Genomic DNA, 17065 nt, shown 5'->3' with positions numbered 1-17065 from the left:
AAGTTACGTTTTGCTTTGGGGAGCTGGTGTTTGTGGTGTGTCCTGGCCATCACTTCTCAAGCCGTACCCTGTGCTGCCCTGAAGGGACCATGGTGCAGAGGGCGGCGGCGAAGTTTTGCTTAGCAAAACCCAGTATTAAGTGCTCTGCTAATCAAAGCCCTTTGGCTTCAGTGGGTCTTAAACATGTGCTTATAGTTAATCAGGTATTTAAGTGGTTTTCTGACTTGGCAAGCATGAGAGAAGCTATCCCAGAGGAGAAGGAGGAGCGTAGAACCATGGTCTCGCAACTAAAGGTGTTGGCAAACGTGGATGTTGGAGGCAGAAAGCAGTAGCATGGGTGTCTGGGGACGTGTGGTTGACTTGCTCGGACTCAGTTTCCCCGGATTGTTCAGGGAAAACTCTCTGCATATACCCCAGTGGGGCTTTGAGGCATCAAAGATGACGAGAAGGGCAGTGGTTCAGTGAAAGTGGAGACCAGCTGGGATGTGCATGCTGTGGTAAAGGCATCTGAGCCTGCAGCAGAGGACAGCGGGGTCCCACCAGTGGCTGAGGAGCTCCAGGGACAGGCACTTCCCGGAGAGGTGGGCTCTTCAGGTGCCCAGGGCCAGACCAAAGGGGCTCGAGGAGGGATTTCAAGAGAAATCATCTCCCCTCGCAGTGGGAAACTCTCCCCACGTGTGGATGTTGGTGCCAGGCATCCTTCGGGTCTTCAGCTGGAAGCGCAGCTGTGCTGTTCCTCACTGAATGCAGCCTTAGCTCTCATGCTCTGCATCTCCTTGGCATCACGTACGTTTTAGGCACAGCTCCTGCACAAAAGGCATTTCACAGGCTTGATTAGGAGTTAATAGAAGTGGGTGAGACTCCTGCTTTTGTCTAAGCTGGAGCTGCATGGATAGGGATTGCTGAGGAGTTTGTCCCTTCCCTGCACTTCTCAGGCAACCCCTGACCCTCGCATGGCTTTAGGGAATGGGTGGTATGGTAACCATGGGTCTGCATCCCCGTTCAGCGATGGAAGCCTTTTTTTATCATAATCATGATGATGTGATGGCACATAATATATACTTTTTCCTTTTTTTTGGGAGAGGCTAGGAGTGCCAGCCCCCTGTGTTGGATAGCATCCTCCCTGATTTCTTCTCCCTTTGTGCACACTTTTACCTGTTTCTCTTGCTGGATATTTCTGCTGTGGCCATCCAGCCCTGGTGCCAGCTGCATCCCACCGTGGGAGAAACAAGCTCCACTGAACTCGTTAGGTGGCCTGAGCTGGTCTTCAGTATGTCTCCGTATAAATACGCAGCATTACGGTTACTGTGATTATTATGCGAAGCATAGATTATTCTAGCACACAAGTGTGTTATGTATTGATTTGCCATTGCTGTGAATCTGCTTTATTAATGGGCTTTGTCCATGCTTGCAATTAACTGTGATGCTGGATTTGCAAATGAAAGAATTGAGATTCATATTGTCCATATTAATTACTCGTGCCATGCTGGCCTTCTTGGCAAGCTGCTAGAAGCTGTGGAAACCTTTATTTTTATTCTATTCCTGTTGCTCTGTCTTAAGTAAGAAAATGAGTTTGGTGGTGTGAGTTTGTTTTGCTCCTTTCCTGGAAGCCTCTTTTAACTGTTGAGAAGGTATGAGGAGTAGAAGGAGGCTACATCCTCAGTGTGGAATAGGCTGCCGTTAACTCAGGGTAAGTCTTAATTCAGAAAGGGCAGGGAGGTTTTATTTCAATGTCGAGTGTTTTCTCATCTCTTGGTTTGAGCTAAAATCATGTATCTCATTCCCTCTAAGGTTTTAGAGTGCAAAATCTCTAATTCGTGTCTTCTTGCAGCGATACGTGGCCAGACTCTTCGTGGTCAGCGCAGCAAGGTAGCTGTAAAGAGTAACTCCACTCTACTTGCTGGTAGAAAACCAGGGATATACCCGGACTTTGGATGTCCATGTGCCTGCAAACCCAGACTGAGATGAGAACAACTGTTGGGGATCGGGGAGTCGATGGCTTGTTCAGCTGCATTCAGGCGGTTGACGCTTAGGTCTGGGCAATGTGAGGTTGCCAGTACAGTTCATTTGGTGCACGATTTGTGGAAGAGAAGATGGAGCTCTCTTTTGGGAGGGATGAGGTAGGGAGTGATGCTTTGGGGCAGCGGACGGACCAACACGAGCAACCTGGTCTAGTGGGTGTCCCTGCCCATGGCAGCGGGTGGGACGGTATGAGCTTTAAGTTCCCTCCCAACCCAAACCATTCCATGATTTAATGAATGTGGAGTGCTTGGGGAAGGGCAACAGTGCTGTGTGTATTGTTGTGCACATGCTCCCATTTCTTCTCCTGCAGGATGCACCTGTGGGTGCCTTTGTAGAGGACAGGGTGCTCAGGCAAAGATGGGAGAGGAGTATACCCATTGCCTTGCCTACAGGGGCATGGGTTTGGCTACAGCAAAACATTTTGCCTTCTGGTTCGGCTCTTTGCTTTCCAGAAGTACTGATGGCAGCCCAAGGGCGCAGCAGCTCACTGGAGGTGTATTTGATCTGCTTTGGTTAGTGCTGGTGGTGCATGTTGCAGTGTCTGGCTCTTCCCTTGCAGTTATTTATCCAAACCCATTTCTGACCCTGCTTTCCTCTCAGTGGTATAAATGGCACAAAGAAAGCTTGACATGTTCTTACTGGAGTGAGCTGCAATTTGTTCATTTAAATGACCTTTTTGTAATGTTCACATCATTCTGCAGCAGCTGGTTTAAGAGTTAATTGAATATTTCTCTCTCTCAAAGATGTCTTAAATTACTTCCCTTGAATAACCAGCTCTGGAAAAGAGCTGTGTTGGGGAATCACTGATGCTTATTTTTACTAACACCCGTATCAATAAGGTCATCTGTTTTATTCTAGCACCTATCTGCTTGGAAGGATCCCAAAGCAGTTGGCGAAGCATCTGTAGAGTCTTCCACCACTGACATTCAGTCCCTTTGAAGCAGAGCTTTGCATTCATTGAGCAGTAACAATAGGTCCCCTATAGCTAATGCAATAATAATCAACCCAGGGCTTGGAAGTGGAACCAGGTTTTAGGTAGCAGTTATTGGATTGCAAGCTCTTATTGTATGTGCAGGAATGGATTGATTTCTTTTGGGTGCTGGGGGGGTCCGGGAGGCTTCCCAGTGATACGGTAGCATCATTACTGATGCTGCAGGTTCAGTACGTGGGGATGATGTGGGGGTGTTTCCTGGCAGCTCGCGTGGCTGCCTGTGCGCTCGCTGCTCGGCAGAGCTGTGCCTCAAAACGAAACTCCCGTATCAGATAGCTGTGTGTAATCCCCACTTCAGCATTTTTGGCCTCACTGCTAGCAGAGATCTGATTGATCCCTTGAAATTAGCAAGTTTCTTTTTCCATCATTGGAATGCAACAGCTTTCCCTGCTGAGGAGAGGAGGGGAGATGTTCAGAAAGAATTTTGAATGGGTAGAAAAGCAAATGTGACTTCGCCAATGTAATTTGCAATTCCTTCTGTATTTGGGATCGCCTGTTCCTGGGAGCAGCTGATTATGCTGTGCCCAGGGAGGACTTTTTGCCCAGCAGGCAGGATTCAGTCGTTCGACATCCGGGGGAGTCCCACACTGACCTCCTCCTGAAATCTCTCAGGGTGGCAGCTGCTGGAAACAGGAGATGGGGCTCAAGAGGGCCAAGGCAATAAATCCTGCTTTCCCGCTAACCACAGGCTGGTTCCACAGAATTAATGCAGAGCCAGGAAGCTTGTGTTGTGTTAATCTGGGAAGTGAGGGCAACTTGGAGAAAGTGGCTGGATTGGAGCAGGGAAGAGCTACAGGTGAGGGGTCACGTTCCATTAAAAAATTGGGTGCTCCCTCCATGCAGGGCCAGGTGATGCTGGCTTTCCTGCAGACTTCCCCTGATGGTCCATCACATCAGCCAAACCTTGGCTGTGGGAAAACCAGCTTCTCCCAGTGCCCTCCCTGAGGTCCCAGTAGGACAACCCTGATGGCAGCTATGGACCATTCATCCTCCTGTCCATCCATCTGCTGTCACGACGGGTGCTCGCAGCCAAGTCCTGGTCCATTCCTTGCTGGGGTCTCTTCCTTCCCCTGACAATGAGTCCTCAAAACCTACAGGACCTTAATTCCCTTTGAGACTTTTGCCCCTTTTCTATAGTTTAATGAGACTGGTTGACACGGAATTACCTGGGGAAGGACGGGGAGGCGGCGGGATGGACAGACAGCACAGTCGCTCAAGCCTTGTTGCCTGTTTGACTCATTATTAAGGTTGGGCCATCTGAGCCAAGATTATTTGGGCTCTTCTTAGCATATCCCTTAGCAGAGATATTTTCAGGGATGTGTAAAGCAGGAGTGTTTGGCCCATTACTGTTACTGCAATGCAGTACACGCAGGTGGGGGGATAGGGAGCATGAAGCACCTGTAGACGGTGTTGTTCCAAGCACTCTCACCAATTGTAGCGTGTGAGGAGACTCATTTGTAATTTCAAGCAGGGAAAGGTGTGCGATTGTAAATGCTGCTGCTGTACTGGGAATTGTTCACTTATTTTATGCCCAGACCCTGGGGCTGTCTCCAACAGGCAGTGGAAATGATGAAGAGGAGTGATTCCTCCCATCTGACAGTGGTGTTTTCTATTTAGAAGTCTCTTCCCCTTTCCTGCAAGGATTTCAGTTCTGCCTTTTTTTTTTCCTGTTCCTGTAAATACTCATTATAAAGACGTGTGTGTGTGTATTTAGTGCATGTGGACATAATATCTGCATGCACAAATAAAAGCCTTTAGTGCCCATAAGGCATCTCCTGTCACCTTCCAAGGACAAGAGTTGTTTGAGCTCCCAGTTACCTCCAAGAAAACAGTGGGGGCCTAAAGCAAGACTTAAATACAACCAGTATTGATGGATGACAAGCTGCAAAACAGATGGGGCTGTTGTTTGGCTGGAAGAGTGGGCACAAAAGCCACGCAGAGCTCTGCACTTGCTGTGCTGGAAAACCAAGGTGAGAAGAGTGTGAGTGGGATTTTCCTGCTCCAGTTGCCTAAACATTACACGTCTAGGATCAGCTAGTTAGAGGGGCTTTGTTTGGCAGGTAACCGATAGAGACAGCCACATTCGGAGACTGACTCAGACCAGCTGCCTTAGAATAGGATGAATCATCATCTTCGTATGAACTGACAGTAATCTGAGTTTAGGTGACAACTCGGGATCCTTACCTGATGAGATGCATCCTGTGCTCTGTCTGTTTGCTAACAGAGATCTCAAGGGAAAATAACGTAATTTTTTTTTACAATTTTATTTTTTTTAATGTGGGGTGGCAGGAGAGAGGGGTGCATAGCCTTCATCCTGGGGATCAACCACTGACCCGTGCTGGGGCAGGAGTCCCTGTGCAAGCCCTGCTGCCTTTAATAACCAAAGGGACCAGTCACAAAAAGAATGATAAATTGAAGTTCTGCTTCTGACCTGTGGTTGGGATGCTCCAGCTGGCATCTGGGTTGCTCCAGCAAGCTCTTTAAGCAGACACATGAGGATGGAGATGGCAGATGCTCAATTAAATTCATCCTATTTCCTTTTAATGCTTCACCATGGAGTTGTTAATGGGAGTTCCAGCAGCAAGAGCAGAGTTAATAAGGTGGGTGTCTCGCAGGGTTGATGCATTAATCTTTTCAGGGGGGAGGGGGGGATTTTAGCCATGTAACGTGTTAGGCTCTGAGTGGAGTTGGTTACATGAGGTGAGGTGGCCATGAGAGTGGCCCCTTGGTGTTCGCACTTGGCTGTCGATGAACTGGAGAGGCTGGTGTGTTTGCTCACAGCTTTTTCCACCTCTTGCCCTTAGGGCTGAGACTGGCTGGCTGGGGGGGCATTGGTTGGGGGTTGCTGCTGTCACCCGTCCATCTGGGGAGCAGGGGGAAGAAGTGATAAGTGCCCATAAGCTGTCTGGTGCAGGCTCTGTGGGGCCAGCTGGATCCTGGCTTGGGGCTGGAGCCCCAGAGTGATGCATGGGATTGGATGGAAAATCAGGATGAGGATGAGGGCATCTCCCACTGGTTTAGGAGGGATCCCTGAATAATATTTTGTGAGCTTAAGAGGAACATTTGTGTTAAAAGCAGTGATGGATCTAAGTTGTTTGAATTGGTCACCTTCCCCAAAGAGTGTTTCCAAGCTTTTTCTATACTGGGATCCCACTGGCTCTGTAAATCAAGATGGGATTGGTAGCTGAGGCTATCTATTCTCATTAAATACCCGCTGGCAGTCCCTGAAGAAGTCTGTTAGCTGTGGTCTGGCCAAACTCCAATTGGGGTAATTGCATTTGCCTCGCAGTTTAAAATAAACCCAGTGCATTCTTCTGCAGATCTCTTACGCGCAGTTGTTTATTGTGTGGATGGCGGCATTATATCTCTGCCCATTAATCCGTCTCTCTGAGCTTCTATAATTCCAGCCTCCTGGAGGGGGTTTATGAGGTGAGTCAGTCTGCCAGGGAAATATTTACTTCTTCCCTGAAACATTGAGTCTCTTCTCTAGCTGCACCCTCACTGGAGGCTTGAATGAGCAATCCTTGGTTCATAACCAATATTTACATTCTTAAACAGAAAATATCCCACATATTTAAACTCCGTTTTTGCACCATTCTGGTGGATTAGACACACAAATTTGCAGTAGCAAGTGCTGGTTTGTTTGGAAGTCCCCAGGGTGCCTTCTGCGATGCCCCATCTAGACATACTGGTCCCACCACCATCTGCCTGGACACAGCCAAGCCACATGTGCTTGCGAAACGCTGCCTGCCCTCTCTGAAGGTGCAAACATGGGCATCTGTGCATTGCTGAGGCCTGGTTTTTTCCCCAAACCTGTTGGAACGTCATTACCTTTCAGATGCTTTACTCCCCTCTCAACCTGTGAAATTGGTTCCTGTGTTAAAGAGCAGTTTGGGGGAGAGGAGAAGGAGGTGGAAGGACAGTGTGACTTTCACCCTTGTTTCCTTAGTGTACCCAGTTAAGAATTAAGCTGTTTATAGCGAGTAAACCACCTTATTGCGGTGTATAAACGGATGTTTTACAGGGGGTGTACATGTACGGTTGGGTTGCAGTAAATGCAATTTCCAGGAATGCACTTCCACATTGCATGGTCTTATCTCATAGGAAGGTAAAGCAGCACCAAATTTTTTAACAGTGAAGCAAATTCCAGAGGGCTCATCATGTGCAAACCAGGTGGAGGCTGACTCCAGATGCGGTGGCCAGCCATGGCCAGCTGCAGCTGGCAAATCCATCAATACCACGTTTTTACGGTGGCTTACTAACCTCATAAGTCAGGCAGACATCGAAGGGTTTGTGATGGAATGGAACATCCAGAGGATCAAAGGCAAGAAATACTTTGTTTGCTTGTTTTCAAGGGAGTACTTCACAAGGCATGGGGGGGTTGAGCAGCTAAATATGTCCTCCCCCAAGAAAACTTGAGCAACCCACCCTGTGCTCACCATTGAGTCACATCTCACATGCCTGTCTCTGAGCTGACCTTACTCACCACATTGCTAGTGCTCACCTCATGAAGTCATTTTACCCAGATACATTGCTGCAAATGATTGATTGCACACAATATTAATGCCTCTCTTCCTTTGTGTCCGACCCTTGTTTATAATTCCAACCTCTTCGCTTGGAAATTCATTATGCTGCCCTGGCTATTAGTGGAGATAAGAAACAATTTTGAATGGGGTGCTGGCCAAAATAGCAGCTATCAGGATATTTGTAAGCAGCTGTGATTGCAGCAGCTTGGGGTGATATTTTACACAGTAACCTCATTTGGACAGCCGGTAACTGCATTTGCTCCATGCTAATGAAAGCAGCAACAGCATAACCTGCTTTCTCGTATGACTTTCTCACATGGACCTGCTGGATTTTCCTCTAATTACAATTCAATTTGCAGTGATAAATAGTTTAATAAGTGAATATGGGCTTGGCTTCCGTTGTTTATGGCTCCTTGCGGCTTAGGGGAGTATTACACAGTGCTGTATCTCATGGAAACACAACCTGGAGCTTCAAAAGCCAGTTGCTGAACTGTTGGCTGCTGTCATGCTGCAGTTTTTGACAGGCAGCAGAAGGAGAGTAACAAGCTGTTTTACCTGATGCTGAGGAAAGATAAGCTGAGGGTACAGCTCCCAGATGCCTTGCTTGCATTTATTTTTCCTTTTTCACTGGGTGAACAGCATTGCTGGTGTAGCGTTGGCCTGGGGAAGTGGTGAGCTCTTAGTTTCGGCTGGTTTTGGGGTGGAAGGGCTGTTTCTGTGGTCATCGCTTGCAAAAGGGACCTGGGTCGAAGAGGGCATCTAGCACGGCAGAAGGACTGACTGTGCCTGGACTCTCACTTGGCGTGGTGTTTTTCCAAAAGAACTCTGTTCTTTTATGCCTTTCTTGGCTGTAGCTGGGAAGTTTCTATCACTGGCTGCTGTGGAGGGAGGCATTAACATTTTTGTTCTGGACATCTTTGGTTTAAATTTCTAATTCCTTCACAGTGTTTTTTTTTGTTAAGGTGTTTTGTGGTGGGTTTGTTTTGGGTTTTTTTTCAATCTAATAGCTTTACATAGCTGCGTTTGCAGAAGACTCCTCCTGTGGAGGCTGAATGCAACTAGTTGGTGGCAGGAAGCTTTCCTACCAGTGGGTAAGCCACCCCCAGGGACTAATGAGCGGTTTAGTTCTCTCTCAGCCTCCTAAAGCTGAAAAGAAATCAGGTAAATTGCAGAAAGGGCATGGGCAACAGCAGGGAGGATGCACAGCAAAATGAATCGGGCAAGGCACTTGCTTTTCTATGTCCCAAAGTGATCTCCTCTCCCTACTCCTTAGTCTTGCCTGGCAACGTAAGACTTTAGCTGGTGGGCTCAGTAACGGGCATGGTTTGGCGAGGCAAACTCAGGGATGGCAGCTTAAGTTGTGGGGAGCTGCCTAATGTCAGGGTCCACAGTTTATTCCTTGGTGCTTTTGGATCCAGTCATAGGCATTGGGTTGCTTTCAGTCATTTCTGCATTCCTGACTTTGTTCCGTGTCATCCATCCCAAATCCTGCTCGAGGTGGGCATTAGCACCAGCTGCCTCGCGTGGGCAGACGTGCCGGTGAATGTGCCGCTCCAAAATGTCCTTTCAGCCTCCTCCTGCCAATGCCCGTGGGGCTGTTGGGCCTCGAGGTGGCTCAAGGATGCAGAGATATTCCCCTTCTCCTGCTGCATGTGCACAAACTTTCCCCAAACCATTTTGGCACTGTACAGTGTTTTGGGTGCACACTAGAAGAACACCCCTCCAGTCTACACCAAAAAAGTCATAGAATCATGAAATCTTTTAGGTTGGAAAGGACCTTTAAGATCATTGAGTCCAACCATTAACCCAAACTGCCAAGCCCAGCACTAAACCATGTCCCTGAGCACCTCATCCCATCTCTCCTAAATCCTTCCTGGGATGGAGATTCCCCCATGCCCCTGGGCAGCCCCATCCAACACCTGACAGCCCTTTCCAGGAAGACATTTTCCCTAATATCCAACCTAACCTTCTCCCGGCACAACTTGAGGCCATTTCCTCTTGTCCCATCACTTGTCACTTGGGAGAAGAGACCGACTCCCCCTCTGCACCCTCCTTTCAGGGAGCTGTAGGGAGCAATAAGGTCTCCCCTCAACCTCCTCCAGGCTGAACCCCTCAGCTGCCTCAGCCTCTCCTCACGGGAATTGTGCTCCAGACCCCTCCCCAGCTCCGTTGTCCTTCTCCATACACACTCCAGCCCCTTCATGTCTTTCTTAGTGAGGGGCCCAAAACTCACTACTGTAGTCCTGCCTGGCTCATAAATACCATAATTTTAAACCCTTATAGCCTTCCTGTTGAAAGGTGCACTTGCTATCCAGGTAAAGATCCCCTGGGAACAGGGAACATGTGGAAAAAAAAACCCAAGTGACTCGAGCCAGATGCTGGGCGTTTTCTCCAAAGCGAGCGATTCATGATTCGCTGCTGACAGCGTGAACTGGTGTTAAGTTATTAAATTGCAGATGAGCTCATCACTTGGCCTCGGACAAGTTTCAGCCTTGAGTGGCTTTAAAATATTACATGTGGTGGAAAAGAGACAGTGCTGGTGTGGCAGAGAGATTTAGGGAGCAGCTGAGAAAGACATCTGCGCATAAAAACATGTACCGGGAAGGAGGGGGGGAATGCTTCATGTGAAAAATTAAGTTCTCCCAGGAGAGAGGACGAGAAATTCTCCGATTTATTGGCTCCATGTTTTCATTTTAGCTTAAGAGAAGATTGTCAGACTTTTGAGGTGCTTAAAGGAAAGTGTCAAGATGCTAAGCCTGGTTTGATCCTCAGAGATCCCAGCGTGTCAAGAGCTGCGTGTGTGGGATTATTTCTACCCAGCCCCAAAACTGGCTCCTTTGGTAGTGTGTGGTGTTTTCCAGCGATGCCTTATATTTACTTGATGTTTTCTTAAATCTGATGTTGAGCTCTGCTAGACTGGGAAGGTAACATCCACACTGCACCCCAACTGTCTCGGAGTTTTTAACACAAACCTAAGCTGATCGAATTGCAAGGTGTTGCCAGGACCTGGGGGACAGTCCCCACCTCAGCCATGTGTTTCTGTCCCTGTCTGTGGCCTGGGTCTGACAGGGATCATGAATTTCTGATAGTTGAAGCTCCTGAACTGTATTTCTGCCTGGTCTTTATCCATGTGTACATGTACTAAGGGGGGTTACTCAGGTCTGTGATTATCTTCTTTTTCCCCTTCCCCCCTCATTCTTTTCAGACCGTGCTGAGAGGAGTGCTGTCCCCTGATCGGCTGCTGCTGAGGAGCAAAACATAGGGGAGATAAAATATTTAAAATAAAAGGAGTTCCCTATATATAACCCTTCCCCTCCTTGTTCCTGGGCACTAACTTATTTCATATAATGGTGAGTTCTCTGCCAAAATTCCTCAAATTATTATGTCTAAGGATTGAAAATCATAGGAAATAGTCTTGGAGGGGATCTCAGGAGGTCTGACCCATCCCTAGGGCAGGATCAGCTCAATCTGAACTGTTCCTGACACATCCTTGTTCAGTCTCCAGCGGCCGAACCTCCACCCCTTCCCCAGGCAATCTAGTCCAGCACTTCACTCTTCCCAACCCCCCCAGTTTATCCTCCTGTTTCCCTTGCTGCAAATTTAGGCTCATTCTTTCCTCCCGGAGTACATCTACGCTGGATTTATTTTCTAATTCCAGTTTCATGCTGATCAAGTGGTTGTATTCGCTGGAATCATCTTTGGTTTGACCTTGTTGTGAGCATGCAGTTTGCTCGGTGGACTTGGGGCTTGAGAGGCACGAGGATGTTCATCCTGCAGCTCTGACGCCTCTTTGCGGAGCAGATAATGCACAGGAGTGCAGCTTTCCCCGGGCTGACGTGATCATGTGTCCCTTCCTTGAGTTGGATGGTGGTGGGGATCACCTTCTTCTTGGCTTCTTCATGGACACCACCAATGTGGGCTCATTTTAAGAACCACACTAGCACTGGCTTTTGTAGCACATCTAATATTGCTCCTTTACTCTGTTTTCTGCAGGATTTAGGAATGGAATCGACCTCTCTGGATGATGTCCTCTATCGATACGCCAGCTTTCGAAACCTGGTGGATCCAATCACTCATGACTTGATCATCAGCCTTGCTAGATACATCCACTGCCCCAAACCGGTAGGTACCGTTGTCTCATCACACCTCTGTAACCGTGCAGGCTTGGGAAACTGCTCTGCTGGGAGCGTGGAGCTTGGAGCTTCTCCCTGAGTACTAGAGAAAAAGCCTCCTGGTTACTGCTGTGCTTGTGCGTCTTTGGACCAAGAGGACCTGCTCAGGGATCATGGTTTGATTGGACAGTGTCAGCCTTTCCCGCTGACCAAGTGACAGTCACATGTCCGTACTTTGGATGTAAATTATTTCTGCTTTCTGTCACTTTGTTTCTGTGTTGAAGTCCTTCCCCCACCAGGAGCCCTTCCTACCTCGCAAGGATTAACAGACCATTCCTTGCCATTGTGCGATATATATCATGACCCAAAATGATGAGAGAGCCCTTGGCTGTGCCTTCAAGGCTGGGTTTCCAAAAAAGTTCAGCTTCCATGGGCTGGTGTTTTTTCTTGGACATGAGTGGGTTTCTCTGTGAGCAGAGCCCCATGCAGATGTGGGTTTTAAAAACTCTCAGCCCCATTTGCAGCTCTAGCAGCGTAAGGGCTTTTTCAAATCCCCAGCTGGCTCCCTCCCTTCCCCTCTGTGATAATGTGACTTTATGTGGTGGCCACTGGCTGTTTTTATAATTAAAGGTTCTTTCCTTGGGCTTTCTTTTAAATAAGCAATATTGTTGGTGTCTGATTCACAGAACAGCGTAGGCTTGGGGAGGTGTGGAATGTCTGAGCGCTCAAAACACGCTGGATAAGGAGGAAGAAGGGTCAAAGAGAAGACTGAAAACCAACAGATAGTGATTGCAGGAGATGTGGGTGGCATCAGATCTCTGGGGATTTTTGATCTCCCAGTCTTCCCGTGCTGCAGTTCCCTATCTGTAATTCTGGGATGATGGCACAGCTCTGCCACGTCAGTGCGATATGTCCCAGCACTACAGTCGTGGTGACATGTGCCCCAAAGATGAATCGGTTGCAAACACCTAAGACATGAGCCTTTCAGGGAAATACCTTTCTCCTGCAAAGCACTGTGCAGGCTGTAGGGCAAGCAGGAGCTGCACGTGGTGATGCTCCCTCAACTCCTCTTCAGACACCCTGGAATGGGCTAAAGAAGCATTTCTGTCTGTGTTTCTTGTTTGGGACAGGTCAGAGTGTGGGGGTGGAGCTGAAGGCTCATCTATCACTGTTGTGTTGTTCTTCTCCCCTGCACATTGCTTGTCAGGAATTAAAGTTACGTTTAAAACAAATGGCATGAATTGTAGGAAGAGGCTGAGTGACATTTTGCAGTAATCCCTGGAAGTTTAGGAGGGTTTAGAGCTCCCCAGTTGGAGCTTCATCGTAACAGCTTCCCTAGGAGTGTGGGAGCTGTGTGGCTTCCCTGAACTTGCTGTCTGGACCCAGTAAGCTACCAAAAAGTTCACTGAGCAAAAAGGAAGCCCTTCAACTCTCATAACTTGTGTTTGGCTCTGGTCACACTTGCAGGTGGGATGGAATCCTGTTTGAGGGCCACCAGGAACGACCTCCCAACACTCCTCTTTGTCCTCCAAACCCTTCCCATGCCTTTTAGTCCTTGGGAAAGAGCTGCCTGGAGCAGCAACATGGCATCAATCATCCAGGTTCATTGCAGTGTGTGAGATTCACACACTGATGTAACCTGGAGCGGGGAGGAGAGGTGCAAATGCCCTGGGCAGGGTGTATACCTGATGGGTGTGGGTCCATCCCCTAAGATGCAGAGGAGTGCAGCCCTTCCCGCAGCCCTCCTGGAGTGCAGCACCACCAGTGTCCCAGCACCATCTTGGGGGGGACACATCTGAGCAAGACCCAGCCCGTGTGGGGGATCACACAGTGAACCCCAGATATTTTCTGGGTGTTCCTGGAGGGGATATGTATATCTCCCAGCAGGTCCCAGTGAGCTCACCAGGTGTCTGAATTTCTGCCAAGAGCACACTCTGTATCCTTGGATTTTGTTGGGAAGGGGGGTTGACTGTTTTTCCCTCCTGGAGACAGCAAACTCAGAGCTAGCTCATCTCGTCTCTGCTGCTGAATGGCAAGGCGTTGACCCATCTCATGCCTGCTTTTGATTAGCATGTGGCATTTTTAAGCTCTTCTTGGGAAGGGACCCTCCATGGGTGTGATGTCCATGGGGTAAGGGTCCCAGCCGGGACATGAAGGCATCAATGTCCTGTACTTACTGCTAATAATGGGTCTTTAATTTTCTGTGAGAGTGCAGTATGAAGGGATAGAATCACTCAGTGCTGCTTCTTGTGAATATTTTACTTAATAATAACTTCCACTACTTCTTAAAAATGAGGGAAATTACTTCTTTGAAATATTTAGATATAAGGAAAAAATTCTTCCTGGAGAGGGTGTGGAGCACTGGGACAGGTTGCCCAGAGAAACTGGATGCCCCATCCCTGGAAGTGTCCAAGGCCAGGCTGGATGAGGCTTGGAGCAACCTGGTCTGGTGGAAGGTGTCCCTGCCCATGGCAGGGACTGGGTGAGCTTTAAGGCCCCTTCCAACCATAAGTCATAGAATGGCTTAAGATTTCTGTAATTTTGCTGAGGGAAAGCTGGGGTGATGCTTGGGGTGTGTCTGCCTGGGCTACGGTGTGAAACTGGCTGTGGAAGTGCTTCATAAAACTCTCAGCACTCAGTAAACGGTGTTGGGAAGGGTGGAGCGGGTGCAGCAGTACACAGACAGGACTTGGGGACATCAGGGACCCAAATCTCCATCTCCAGACCGAGGATGGATATCCCATGTCCTGCAGTGTGAGCTCAAGGTACAGACAAATCCCTGTGCTGCATAGCTAAACCCGTGCAAGGATGCCAGTCTGTCACTTCCCTTTTTCTTAGGGAGAATAAGATCCTTTCCTCTTTCCTTCCCCATGGGGCAATGAGATGGGAAACTGGAGAAACTTATTTTGATGGGCATATTTCTAGGCAGAGAGGCCCTGTTCCCCTGCTGAGGTTACCCTAAGCTGGTTTCTCCTCCATGTTTTTTTCCTGGGAGACTAATGGTGAGCTGTGGCCGAGTGTGTGCTCTGCGCTCCTTGTAAAAACAACTCGAGGCTGCTCATGCAACGGCGAGCTGCCCTGCTGAGGAATACCTGCTTTTGCATGTCTGCCTGCACGTTCCTTTTGGCACTGAAGGCTGTGAAGAAGTTGGTGCCAGTGTAAGCAGAGAGATGCAAACCCCTAATACTGAAGCGCAGGCTTCTAGCGAGCTGTGATGGTAAAACATGCAATAGCAAACCTGAATAAATCCAGCCTTTGCAGCACCGAGGCTCTTCTTCTGCATGAGATACTGCTTGCCGGATGCACTTGGTTCTCTCCCCTCCCTTAGCATAGCTCTGGGTTTGCACTGTGCAGTGACTTTGGTGCTGGAGCAAGGGATGGCTTCTCCAGGCCAGTGGTCCCTTACGAGGCTGCTGCAGTGAGTGCTGGCTGGTGGCACATGTTCACGTGAGAGCAGTGACAGCTGTAGTGCAGTAAAGAAAATACCACCGTATTCTGCTGCGCAGTGAAGCGCTCCGTCAGGGATCCTCAGGGGCTCACCGGCAGTTGCTAAGCCCTGGAGCATCCGTGGGAGATTGATGGGTGTTGCATTGGAGAGGGAAGCAGGGACTGCATGGGTGACAAGGGCTGTGCTGCAGCTCCTGCAGAGAAGCTGCGGATGCCCCATCCCTGGAAGTGTCCGAGGCCAGGCTGGATGAGGCTTGGAGCAACCTGGTCTGGTGGAAGGTGTCCCTGCCCATGGCAGGGGGTGGGACTGGGGGGGCTTTAAGGTCCCTTCAACCCAAACCATTCCATGATTCTATCATTCTTGGTCCATAACTTAGCCTTCTTTGGGCTTTGGGTGCCACCGGCTGTGCTTTAAACCCTCTCTTTTTTTTGGCAGCTCAGTGTTCAGGGTGAAATGTGATGTCATCCCAGTGTTTGGTTGTGATTTTCTGCCTTAGTCACCCGGGTTATTTTTCCGGCATCCAGTCCTCCTTTCCCCCAGACCTCTTTCCCCCTGTGCAGTTTCTTCAGCAGGGGCTTGGCAGGAGATCGCTCAGGGCTGGGAGCGTTGCAGAAGTTTTGGCTTTTGCTCGGCCTGCCCAATGTATGCTGTTGCATCCTGTGGCACGAATACACACGAATATGTAGATTGAGGTGTCTGGAACTTGCCCACGTCCATAAGTGGGTGGGACAGAGGGGCGTGAAGAGTGGGGCTGACCTGGCCCCTGACCCCTGTTAACTTGCTCTACTAATTAGACTTGGAGTTACAGGGTCTTGCTTTCCCCCCTCCTGGAGACAGCACTACCCTGCCTTTCTGTACCTTCCTCTTTCTACTCAGCCTCTATTTGTACCACCCTCAGCTGAAGGGTGACCCCTTGGTCTTTCTTCAGAGCTATGAAAATTGAATCGTTTTCCAGGCTCTGGGTAAACACGTCCTGGTCTGTATGGCCAGAAAAAATGTTGTCCTGGGCTCTCCAACGTGGCTGTGGCTCAGCACAGTTCACTGGATGCTTATTCCAACTAGGAAATTCAAAGCAGCAGCAAGACAAAAAGAATTAACTTGTGCTGGAGGAGCCTGGAGTGCTGTGAATGATCCCAAGTGTGGGAATTGTTTGGGTGAGCTTTTGTATGGACATCAGAGGCTGGATCGTGTCTCTCCAGACCCTGGTGAGATTCCAGCCTTCCCCGAGTCACTTGTGTTCGGGTGACTTTTGCTAAAGGAGCCAAGTGAAAACTTGGAAGTCAGGGGTTTTGAGTTGGTCCCATCTACTTACAAACATAGAATGCAGTTCAGCCAAAGAGGGGTGTCCTGAGTACCCCGTCCTCGAGGGGCAGGGATGTGCCTGCAGCCGACTGAGCCGTGCGAAAGCAGCTGCCCAGTTCCGGCCCAGGTTGCTGTCTGGCAGGGAAGCTTTCCAGTTGAACAAATGCTGCTGTAGCCTATGGATGTGGAGTTGAGTGGTGGCCATAGATGCCGAGCTCACCACGTGCAGCTATTGGGGGTATTTTGTGCCTTGGAAGAGGCAGTTTTGCTCTTCAGAAAACACTGAAGTCGTGCAGCAGTGCTTTGCCAACGGGGTGTTTGCGTAGCATCAAAGACATTTGAACAAGTGTTTTCTTCCCCATAGCCATGACCTTGTGGCAGTCCTTTATCTTCCTGCCTTTCCCCAACCCAAGCACCCACAGAAAGGTGCCAGACAGATTCCTCGGAAAGCACGGTGTCAGGGTAAGGGGACAGTTGGGGGATGTCTGTCTGCCCAGGGGTACCCCGTGAACAGGTTAAGGGGACAGAAAGCCACGTGGCATGGAACGGAGCTGCCCTGATGCTCCGTATCTGTCCTGCAGCCATGCAGGTTTCCAGTGGGAGTTGTTCCAGGCAAAGGAGCTGAAAACACAAACGCGTAAGGAGCAAAGGGCCTCCGTAAAAA

General features: G+C 49.1%; 1 protein-coding gene across 1 annotated transcript in view; it reads left to right on the top strand.

The window, feature by feature from the left end:
• The window catches only part of LOC104508709 (leucine-rich repeat-containing protein 75A-like), a gene marked incomplete at its 3' end in the record, with an annotated part of 49871 nt that overhangs the window by 18735 nt on the left and 14071 nt on the right, over positions 1–17065 (top strand). Inside the window, exon 2 of the mRNA XM_010150424.1 lies at positions 11529–11661. Coding sequence (XP_010148726.1) covers positions 11529–11661 — 133 coding nt within the window. The remainder of the gene's footprint in view (positions 1–11528; positions 11662–17065) is intronic.

The sequence above is a fragment of the Eurypyga helias genome, unplaced genomic scaffold (genome assembly GCF_000690775.1).
Source record: "Eurypyga helias isolate BGI_N326 unplaced genomic scaffold, ASM69077v1 scaffold36804, whole genome shotgun sequence".
In the NCBI taxonomy this organism is placed as follows: domain Eukaryota; kingdom Metazoa; phylum Chordata; class Aves; order Eurypygiformes; family Eurypygidae; genus Eurypyga; species Eurypyga helias.
The sequence above is the reverse complement of the archived record's forward strand: the minus strand, read 5'-3'. Positions and strand labels throughout refer to the sequence as shown.